General features: G+C 41.0%; 1 protein-coding gene across 4 annotated transcripts in view; it reads right to left on the bottom strand.

The window, feature by feature from the left end:
• Positions 1-11,926, bottom strand: part of tcf4 (transcription factor 4) — a 215,516-nt gene that overhangs the window by 20,615 nt on the left and 182,975 nt on the right. For all 4 annotated transcript variants that reach the window (XM_068334441.1, XM_068334438.1, XM_068334440.1 and 1 more), the window contains 4 exons: positions 7,752-7,822; positions 7,494-7,572; positions 4,799-4,878; positions 3,363-3,572 (listed from right to left, as the gene is read on the bottom strand). In XM_068334441.1, the coding sequence (XP_068190542.1) occupies positions 3,363-3,572; positions 4,799-4,878; positions 7,494-7,572; positions 7,752-7,822 (440 nt within the window). The remainder of the gene's footprint in view (positions 1-3,362; positions 3,573-4,798; positions 4,879-7,493; positions 7,573-7,751; positions 7,823-11,926) is intronic.

Raw genomic sequence — 11,926 nt, 5'->3', positions numbered from 1 at the left:
ACACACACACACACACACACACACACACACACACACACACACACACACACACACACACACACACACACACACACACACACACACACACACACACACACACACACACACACACACACACACACACAAACACACACACTAGGGGGCCTGTAAGCATGCAATTTAAATACAGAGCGAGGGAGAGTGATGGCCAGCTACTTTGAGGTGCTCCATAATGAGCAGCTTATAGGGGGGCAGTGCCTTGCTAAAGGGCACCTCGGCAGGTTCAGTAGGTAAACTGACACCTCCCACTGCCAGTTCACACTCCAGTCCCCAGCCCCAGCTCAGTCCACTTAGTGGACTTAGTGGACTGAGTCCACTTAGTGGACTGAGCTGCTGCCGCCCCATGCAGATCAGTTAGGATCTAAAGCCGGGTATTGTTCTGTGTCCAACATTACAGTCTCAATATTTTTTGCAAAGAGTATATGTGAACTCTCCAAATAGACAGAAACCAATCTGGGGAGGTTTGTGTTTTGTTTCCCCTTCCAGTTTTTGCTGTTTTTTTTTTACTTGTTCATTATCAACACAATAAACTCAAGGTTCCCTTTTTGCCATCCTGTGTTTGTCCTCTAGGCTAATCGTAGACGGGCCACATGCACCGGGACAGTCAGCGCTCAAAACCAAGATAATGAAAAAGCCATGGTCACTGTGAAAGGATGAGGAGTAATTTTGGTCTAAGGTAAGAACATGCAAGAACGTGGGATACAATGACAGGTGGAGAATCTGTTGATCTGGTGGCACAATGTGAACAGAACAAGACCTGAGTCTCTTTTCTGCTGGCCCACTTTTGAGGAGGACTGAATCTGGTTCTCTTTATGACAACAACATGTGAAAACATCCTTGAACCATTTCATCCCCCGTTAAATGCTGACCCCCACCAGAGCTGTCTGAGAAATATGTACGACAATGAATAACCTCTGGGATCACTTCAGGCACACAAACATCGAGCCAAGGGTGTAGTTAACATGCTTTTATTGATTAGGGTATATCTAAGTTAAAAAAAAAAGAGAAAAAAGAGGAAAACAACTTGAAATGCTTATTTTGTCTTTTTGGTTTTTACTCCATGCATGAAAACACTCAATATATATACACTTTAAGAACTCAAGTTAATCATTTAAGAAGTCTGTTCATCCAAACCACATACAATGGAAGAAATCACCAGGAAATCTAGTGCTCTACATAATTTAGCAGGTAATATAGCTGAACCTGAGTCCATCACAATCTTCGCGTACGCATAATAACCCACCTGCCTCTAAAGACAATGATATTATTACACTGTTTAGCAAAGTAGGGGAACTAAAAGCTGCAGTTCTACATTGGACGAGAAGAAAGAAACAGGAAACGCTCGTGAGCCGGGAGGGAAAATATGAAGCAAAGCCTCAAAAGTATTTCAGGCAGACAACTGGAGCAGCAGAATGTACACACAGTATTCCCATGATGGGGCTCGTTCTCCTCAAAACTCATCACCACAACAACCCAAGCATCCACGTGTAAGGGGTTCTTACAGTTTTGAACATCAGTCCAAAATACCACGATGATATATCTGCAGGAGGTGATAAAGGTCAAACTCCCTATGGAGAATAAAACCAACCTTACCTTGAGTTACCCTGAAATCATCTTTTCATGGAAATGAGGCAAATGGTTGGGGCCAAGGGATTGGGATTATGCCCTGCAATTACTAAATTGTTTGGAGAAGGAATTTGGAGAATTTGGAGAACCAGTTTCAAATTGGACCAAGTTTCAACACTTTAAAAATCTAAAGAATCATCAGGAAATACTATTTTCCATTCAGCTTATCGGTGTCCTAAAATACCTGTCACATATCAGAACCGATGCTAGCACCCCCTACAGGCTCCAGAAACCATGACTGCCATTCTACCACCCTGTGGGAGAGTCCACAAGTCCCTTCAGAAAGAAACCTGAGCGATGATGTCACCGAGGCTGGGGCCCAGTTGTTTCTGTACAGAGAGAGATGGTGGAGGGGTTGTGGCTGCGTGAGGTGTCTTGTGTGTTAGCTTGCATGAACATCTGGTGTGTGTGTGTGTGTGTGTGTGTGTGTGTGTGTGTGTGTGTGTGTGTGTGTGTGTGTGTGTGTGTGTGTGTGTGTGTGTGTGTGTGTGTGATCGTTTGTGTGTCCACATGTGACTATGCACCAACATTAAGCGCAAACAAACAAAGTGGGACCGATTGAACATGTCCAGGCATCTGAATGCGTTTATATTGGCTTGTGTTTCACAATAGTCTCTCTCTCTCTCTCTCTCTCTCTCTCTCTCTCTCTCTCTCTCTCTCTCTCTCTCTCTCTCTCTCTCTCTCTCTTTCTCTCTTTCTCTCTCGCCCTCCCACTTCTCCTTATGTCAAACAGCTGTTTGGTTCTTTATGTTTATTTTTTCAACTTGACAAGAAAAAAACCTGAATTAAATATGGAAAACATTACTGGTGCTTTGCTTCACTTCTTTTTGCTTCCTCTCCTGTCCTCTTTCATATCCTCTTGTTCTTCCTCTCACATGATTACATGGGAGTTCTATCGATATAAAAAAACAAGGCTAACTTTTACATTTTTATTTCTTCATATATCCATTTTACTATTTAACCAGAACTTCATCATGTGATCTATCTGAAACAATTTTACACAATTAAAATAAAACTACTTGTTTTCAATGAACCTCCTGTTTTCCAGCTGTGATAATCAGCCATCAGTCATGTCTCATATGTCAATTTCCATCATTTAGCTGTCAAAAGACAATTCAATTAATATTATTTTTCCATCTAAATATTAGAAGCACATGATATTATTATTTAATCTGTCCGTAAATGTGATCTGAGACAGACATCAAACATGATAACAGGTGATTGATTGCATGTTGGAAGGAACCCACCCAGAGGAACAGGAAACTTCTGGAGCAGCTGTTTTCCCTATGACAAACATTCTGGACTGATCCAAGTTTTGTGTGTATGTTTTCATGGTGAAAGAATCTAAATACAGGTGTTCCATATAAATAGGAATGTAGCTTGTGGGGAGAAAAAACCCAGTGGAGGAAACGCTGATCTGAGGTTTTGTGGTCTCAGAACGGTCTTGGTTTAGCCTTAGCTTGTGGATTTATCATCTTCATCACATTATAATCAAACTACTTGCTAAGTTTTGCATTTATAAACAATAAAACATGTGTTACTATTTTGCTTCACGTTGAATCTTGTGTTAAAAGATTTTTTAAAAGATGAATATGTCTTAAATTATGTGTTTTTATGTCTTAAGACACTTAGTAGGGTAAACAGGATGATAACGTTACTCATTACACTCGATAAAAAAACTCATTTTCAGGTCCTACCATGAGAGAGTGTCTGTTGGCTGACAGCAGTCCCGTCCCGTACCCCGATCCCAAAGCTCCCATAGCTCCGTTGTGCGTGTGCGCTGCCCCGATCAGGTTGTGCATGTCGCTGTGCCCGCTGCTCATACCCGTGGATGGTCCCACCGCGTGGCTCCGCAACACGTGGATGGCATCATCCAAACGCTCCAGCCGGTCCTCAATACGACTTTGCTGCAAAACATAAGGAAAGAGATGAGAAACCTCATCTTCATCAGTACAAGGAACCATCGTGACTGAACAGTCACTCTAGAGGTAAGATCTCTGATTTATCAAGAATGATTTGAAGAGTGCCCGACTAAATGAACTGAGTCCTTCACAACGTAGACAGCAGATGGTTCACTTTTACAGTAAATATTATCTTTTTGCAATTAAATCTCTTGAAAAGATCAAAGCCAACAATATTGTAATCCTTAAAGGCATTGTGTACATCCACAGCCTCAGTTCCATTATTACATTGCGCTGAACACACACTATTTATTTCGAGTCAATCTCACATCCACCATCCTGCTGCTGGAAACACCAGAGCACCAGATGTGCATTCATCTGCTGCTCAAAAACGGTCCCCAAATGCACAAATGCCTCCTGTCTGAGAAACCTTTGCTAAACGTTACGTTGCCCAGCTGTTGGGGGAACCTAAAGAGTAGATGTGTTTGTCTGTGTGTGCTGAAAACATCTACGACTTATACATCTTCAATATAGGTGACATGAAAAAGTTTGTCTAACCACGGGTTAGGCTTTGTGTCGATAAGCTGTTAACTGAAATGAGGCAACCTGATGCAGGATCGGCTGTGTCGAAATAAAAATTGCATTCCCTTCATTTTCCTACATCGCTTTATCCGCCGTCGCGGGTCACGGTGAGGCAGGGGAAACTCCAGGCGTGACGCCAGTGCATCGCAAAGCCACATAGAGATGCAGACAAACACGCACGCCCACACTCACGCCTACAGGCAATTTGGGATCGGCCAATTCACCTGAAGCGCATGTTTTTGGAGAACCCGGAAAGAACTCAGACATGGGGAGAACACGGGGAGTTTAAAAATACAAATAAAAAATCCTAAACAAAAATTCATCCAAAGTCTGAGGTGGATGTCTGACATTCTGGAGAATATTTAGCGAAACAAGAGAAGTGAAAGAAACAGAACTAAATAAGTCAGATGTTCTTTACAGTAAATGAAACTTCAGTCAGATACTTCTGGTTTGAGATCATTCTACAAACCAAAAATATCAATATTATCTGCTCTCTGCAATAGTGGAATGTGTGTGTGTTTGTGTGTGTGTGTGTGTGTGTGTGTGTGTGTGTGTGTGTGTGTGTGTGTGTGTGTGTGTGTGTGTGTGTGTGTGTGTGTGTGTGTGTGTGTGTGTGTGTGTGTGTGTGTGTGTGTGTGACGTGCGCATACCAGAGAGTGCAGGGGAGCCTCATAGTTAGGCGATGATGGTCCCTGACCGCCGTTTCTTGACCAGACAGCTGAACTGGAAGCTAGGAGAGAGGAGACAAGGAGACATCAGAGAGAGAGGAGGCAGCATATCTGTGTACATTCTTTTTCATCCTGCTAAGTGCATGCTGGGATGCGATCACAGGTCAGGTCTGAACAAGAAATAAATGGATGTGTATGCGTGTTTGTGTGTGTGTCAATTAAAGCCTCTTCTCTACACCAAACAGCAAACAAACACTTCCTATCAGACACAATAAACACGGATGAGGTGGAGAAGACAGAAACAAACGGAGTCATGTCTAAAAATGGGAATGCTAATTTTCCACGTATTGGTGTTTGAAAAGGTACAAATGGTTGATTAGCATGGACTCTCTGCAGAATACGTGAGCTTTGTGTGTGTTCTTTCCTTGCTTTTGTGTTCGCTGTTGCTCCGAAGGGTCGTATCTGAATCGACAGGTGTCATTAGCAGGTAGACGGGAGAAACGACAACTCCTATGGATATATATTAATAAGACGCTCTGGGTGACGACCGACTGATATATGAGGGACAATATCAATCAATATCTTAGAGCTGAGCTTTAATCCTGGCTATTTGCAACACACCTTGCAGTGGGCTATGTCTGAAGTTAGTGAACGTTCCTAATAGATCATCTCTTCCCTACAAATTTCCTCTGACACTAGTTCTGTGTGCACACCAACGGTAAAGCTTGCTGCATTAATTCATGCAAAGCATGTGTGCAAAGATGAAAAGTATGCAACCTGTTCTTGCAACTTCAAGATCAACATTAGCGGAAGATGCAGAGTGTTGTGAAGAAGAGAAGAACAAGACGAATGAAGGAGCAGAGCCATTGCTAAGATGCTAGGAGCCAGAAACACAGCTGCACCTCGAGGAATAAACACCTCCGGAAAAACCCCCGTTGTTTGGTGTTTATGTCATGAAATGCATTAACTAGAGAGGAAACTTATGTTATTTCAAGAATAAACTGAGGATGTATTGTTTGCTGAGTGCAGCCAGTGGCTGAACTGAGTTTTACAACCCATAAACACACACACCCTAAGTGACTGACATTTATTTCTAGCGAATGCCTAATGTATGGTAGGGTACTTTAGGCTGTTTGAGGTGACTTGACAGTTGTGCAAAATGCACAAAAAGAACCTTGTCACACTTGAGACTATTATTTAAGATTATTCTCAGTCTTTAATTATAGTTTGTTTCCTCATCTTTCCTACAGATTTGCTTTTCCTTTTATTTCCTTGTTGTCTCAGCCCTTCAGCCACACTCCTTCATTCCTCGTGTTCTTCTAATTATGGAGACAAAAGGGAGAGACCCTTTGCTTCTCCTTCATGTCTTCTTTCTTTTTCTACCAGTGTTGTTCTCCTCTCATTGTTGCACCTCCTCTATGCCCCCTCTACTCATCACCACCTCGCACCTCTGATCTCATCTCATTAGTTCATGCTTCCTCTCTTTTTATTGTCCTTCCATGTTGTCTCACGGTCTTTTCTCTCCCATCTCATGTATTCATATTACACGTTCATTTCCATATGCTAATGAATGAATAATCACCTGAGTATGTTCATGTGCAAATACAAATATATGTATTAAATGGCCAGGTAAATTATTCAGAGTCCAACACTGTAAAACATCCTCGTGGAATTAGCCTCGGATATCAATTTGCATGTAGTTTTTGCTTTAATAGGCTTCATTTCTAATTTGAAAAAGTGGAGTAACTCTGACACAATGATAAACACCAATTAGGCTAAGGTTTAGCAGGCAATATCCCAGGCAGCTATAATGATGAGGAGGAGGAGGGGAGGGAGGATGGGAGGGGGGGCTCAACGCTTGCAGAGCTGGTAGGTTTGTGAACGATTTGTCGAAGTGGTGCTCATAATTAAAGCTATCAGTCACGAGGCGCGGCACAGAAATATCCAACGGTGTGTGTAGCGGCGACAATTAGAGACAAATTTGACACAACTATTATTAGGAAAAGTCATTTTTCACTTTAAGGAGCAGGGAGAGTTTACAGCATCAGCCTGGAGGAGGAGTAATTGGTGGAAATAAGACAAAGAAAAGAAGGAGGAGGAAGGGTAATAAGAGGAGACACAGTGATTATTAATGTATTTTTATGGTCTCACATTATGTCTAGAGATTGCGCCTACAAAGCTGAATTCCCTTGAAATTATTAAATAGAAACTTTCAGTAGAATGTGTCTCAGCTGTTTTAGAAACAAGTCCAAGTCTGAAGTCGATAGAAGCAAGTCAAAGTCTAAAGTCCTGACATACCATCATTAGGTTTCAGGTCCTCTGAAAATGTTGATCATATCTCCAAAAAAGTTTGAAAAATTTTGAAGTGAGTGTCAAATAACTGAACGAATTTATGCTAAACGTCCACCTGATCAAAAAATGTCAACGTTTAGTACTTTAAAATAATCTCAGACACAAACAAGTGACGTCTTAAGTCAAGTCACAAATATTCTAAAACAAGTCAAAGTCAAGTTTTAAGTTATTTTGCAACAAACACAAATAAAATTTCGTCATTCACACAAAGCTGCGTTTCGTTTTGAGTTTAGTTAGTTAGCTCTGCTTCTTAAAAAAAATGTTTATCTATGCTTTGCTGGACTGGTAATGATGCAGATGGTGTGAATGACGTGTCATGGGCTACCTGTGAGGGAGGGTGGAGAGCCGACTGGGGTGGAGGGATTGGACGAGAAGCTGTTGTTTGTGTGGTCCGGGGAGTAGATCTAAAAAAAAATGATATCAAACATGCAACATGTGGTGTTATATGTTCTTCTTCATATAATATATGAAGAAAGCAAACATTCTAAAACATTTTTGTCAGTGAAATGCTGCACAGGTCTGTCACATCTGTGTGTGTGTGTGTGTGTGTGTGTTCATGTGTGTCTGTGAGTGGTGCACTTACGGATGCGAGTGCTTTCCCTAAGGCGTCTCCTGTCTGAGAGCTGCTGGCTGCTGAGCTCTGTGCTCGGTTTGCTGTGACACACACACACACACACACACACACACACACACACACACACACACAACACACACACACGCGCACACACATATACGCACACACACACATGGGGAAAAGGGACGTTTTCTTGTAAATGAGGATGTTGTTAACGACATGTCAACAACATATTCTGTTTATTCATACAACAGTTTATTAACTGCAGCCTGACCAACAACACACACTCTTCAGTATTTATATACAAATTTATTTCACAGGATCTGGGCTGTTAAAGCCAATTGTTGATGATGTACAGCATGTTTCAGGATGCACACATCTGACTTTGCATCTTGGTTTAGTTGACTGACCCTGAGGTTGTGTTTGCCTTGGGGTCATTGTGTCTAGTGTGTCACATTCTGTAAAAGAAGTTCAGATGACTCATTATGTTTATACACCTATTGATCTATCAAATCAATCAAACTGAATCAGCACAGGTCCAGATCCCATCTGATCTCAGCTCAGTTCTGAGTTGTTATTACGCCACTTGTGAATGTACAGTGAGCTCTATAAATTGAAATGTTGTGGATCTCTCGGATCTAGGACGACTCTGGGATAAAGATCGGATTCAATCTATAAACAGATCCCATGAAGATGTCCTTGTTTCATTCATGATCAGTATTATCCATGAAGTCAGAAGCAAAAATCTCGTAAACCGTTCCAACAGAATCATTTAAAAAGATTCTGGATTCATATGATCACAGTTATTGCATTCAAAGCCGTACAACAAAAATCTGTTTGTGACTTTTTGAGTAATTCTTTCAACTGACAACAAACACAGTCTGGTGGAGGCAGTAAGAAATAGTATGATTTTCATGAATTCACAATTCTTTCCTTGTCTGCTTAGACCCATTCTTCGGCAGTTTTGTCTTGTCTCCTTGTTGTTCTTCAAGTTTCTTGTTTTATTTATTTACTTTTTGACAATTCAGGCAGTAAACTAGACTAAATGGAAGCTACTATTGTAACTGGTAATGCATGTAAATGTTGCCCGATGGGCATAAATTTATCTCATAAATTCTAAGGATCTGTTTGCGCAACGATCTTGACGACTGACTGCAAACCGAGAAGCGTCTTTGTTTATTAGTTACTATAACCTGAGCTCTGTATATTTGAATGCTGTGACACAGCTAATATAATATAATATAATATAATATAATATAATATAATATAATACTGCTAATATAACATCATCTGTGTGATGATGTGTTCCATCAAATGTGAACTATATCAAGGTGGACTCACAGTCCCAAAGTTAAATTAAATTATTGGGGTACTTAAATTACCCCGATAAACTCAAAGATATCAGGTTGATCATGTTCCAGGTCTTTGTTGTTACTGATTGTAGAAACAAGAATTAGAAACAGAATTTACTGAGAGCGTCCAGCGTCTGCATTTAGTCCGATTTAACTGATTCGCTGGATTCCAATATGACTAAATCTGTTTCACACACTTGACGAGCGCACAGGCCAGAGAGGAAGGAAGTGACCTCACAGGACCAGATGAGCACCCACCCACATGCACAACACACACACGCATGCACACACGCGAGTGCGCGCACGTACACTCACACACACACACACACACACACACACACACACACACACACACACACACACACACACACACACACACACACACACACACAGGGGCATAGAGACACTCTGACGTGCTCACAGCTCATCTCTCCTGATAGCAGATCCCAGATGGAAAGTTTACGCTCGCACACACAAGTTACACACATCGATGCCAAACACACACACGCATGCATGCACGCACACACACACACACACACACACACACACACACACACACACACACACACATACACACACCGCACACAAAAAAAACACAACACACATCCTTTCATGGCAAATGAATCCATTACAAAAATTGGCAAATCTGGATGTCTTTAAGCTGTTATAGAGAAAGAAAGATAGGAAGAGAAAGAGAAAGACAGAGACAGGGAGAGAGCGAGAGAGAGAGAGAGAGAGAGAGAGAGACAGAGAGAGAGAGAGAGAGAGAGAGAGACAGAGAGAGAGAGAGACAGGAAGCAGCATATGTTTTGGGGTTAAAGCCTCATGTCTCACTCACGCCATACCACTGGCCCAGTAAACCATCCAAAGGATTACTGCTAGACACGCTCACACAAACACACACACACACACACACACACGCATTCACTCACACACATATCCTGAGTTGATGCATAATTTAGAACATGTGCAGGAAAAAATCTTTTTCATAAATGAGAGCTTATAACTGCAAAGGAGGAGCACGTTGAGAAGATGAAACAGATTTCTATGTTTTCTCTGTCTTTGTCCGGCTCCTCTTTAAAGTGAAAAAAAAAATCCAGGGGTTTTATTCTGGGTTGTATATTTTATTTATGAAAAAATATTATAATATTATAAAGTTTTTCCTTCATTTTCTTTCTTCGCAACATTTAACCACTTAACTTTAATGTATATACACACACACATATATATATACTGTATATATATGTATATATATACACATACATACATATATATATATATACATATATACATATTACATATACATCATATTCACTTATTTAGCTACTTAAATTATATAGATGTTCAGTTCACCAGGGTGAACAAACATGTCACAACATCTTGATGAGGAATATCGACTGATTAATTGTTTTTTTTGGGTTTTTTTCCTAACTACTGCCTCTGAATACCAAAATGATTCCACATGTGACGGATTAACTTTGTAAATCAAAAATAGTCTTCCCACGATTTACTGTTTTTCTTTATGGAGCTGTCTCATCACCATCCAGTTTGTTTATAGCAGCTGGGAGTCGCTCCTCAGATTACCCATAGCGGTACGTGTCGCTGACGATCGACAGCCACAATAACCAATCAGAATTTAAAGTTAGAGAACACTTAAATCTGTCAGGTTCACTGACTGATTGGATGTTCTATGAACATTTTAGACTTTTTTTGACTTAAACTGTTACATATGATTAAATACATCCATGGTCACCACAGCTGCTGTTTTTATTTGAGGAACTCACTCACTTGTTTACTCCAACAAAAATCCCAACTGAAAATCCGGCTGAGGCTGGAAACACTTGCGTGTTTACTCGTGTCGGCCCTTTGGTGTTCACGTGTGCACACAGGTATATATTTCTATTCACGAAACAGAATCAATCATACTTTTTATTAGGTCCCTCTTGTATTTCCACTTATCTGCTCTGACTCTGTGTGTGTGTGTGTGTGTGTGTGTGTGTGTGTGTGTGTGTGTGTGTGTGTGTGTGTGTGTGTGTGTGTGTGTGTGTGTGTGTGTGTGTGTGTGTGTGTGTGTGTGTGTGTGCGTGCATGAGATATATAGTTGTGGAATGCTGGGGTTGTCTTCCCAAGAAAACAAACTTTAAATCTGTTTCTTATTGCTTTCCTATTTGTTCTATGGGACTCAAAGCAAGGGGTCCATATGGCATGCCATGTGTGTGTGTTTGTGTGTATGTGTGTGTGTTTTTGTGAGTGATGTCAAGGTCGAGCTATCTTATTCTGACTGTACGCCTTCTCCCTTGACGCAAAAGTTTGGTTTTAAGTGGTTTAAATCATCTGAGTGTGGTCACAGCAGGGACACTTGTGACTGCTTATGAGGTGGTGAATAAAGATGTGGCCTAGCTAATGTCTTCTGACAGGAAAGGACCAGCAGTGTCTTTAAAGTAGCAACTACTTAGGTAGATCATCTGTGGAACCACTCATCACCTCAAAAATGGAAAAATCAAAATGATCACTGAGTGTTACGGTAATATAATCCTGTCAACTGGATAGCAGAGTAAAAGTTGCTGGAAATGGTTTATGATGACATTTGAAGCTCATTAACACACAGCAGAGCCCTTCAAGTGAAGCCAAGTCTTTAAAGGTAAATCTCCTATGCTACCCAGTTAAGACATAAGACTTTAGTGATTTCACTTAAAGGTGAAAGTTTTCAGTCAGTCATGGCTCAAGTTGATCCTGTCTGAAGTCAGCATTCGAGTCCAAGTTGAAGTCATTGTTTTGAGTCAAGTCCAGGTCTGAAGACTCAAGTCCACAGCTGGAAGACACATATCCAAA

Source organism: Antennarius striatus, chromosome 15, assembly GCF_040054535.1.
Source record: "Antennarius striatus isolate MH-2024 chromosome 15, ASM4005453v1, whole genome shotgun sequence".
NCBI lineage: Eukaryota > Metazoa > Chordata > Actinopteri > Lophiiformes > Antennariidae > Antennarius > Antennarius striatus.
The sequence above is the reverse complement of the archived record's forward strand: the minus strand, read 5'-3'. Positions and strand labels throughout refer to the sequence as shown.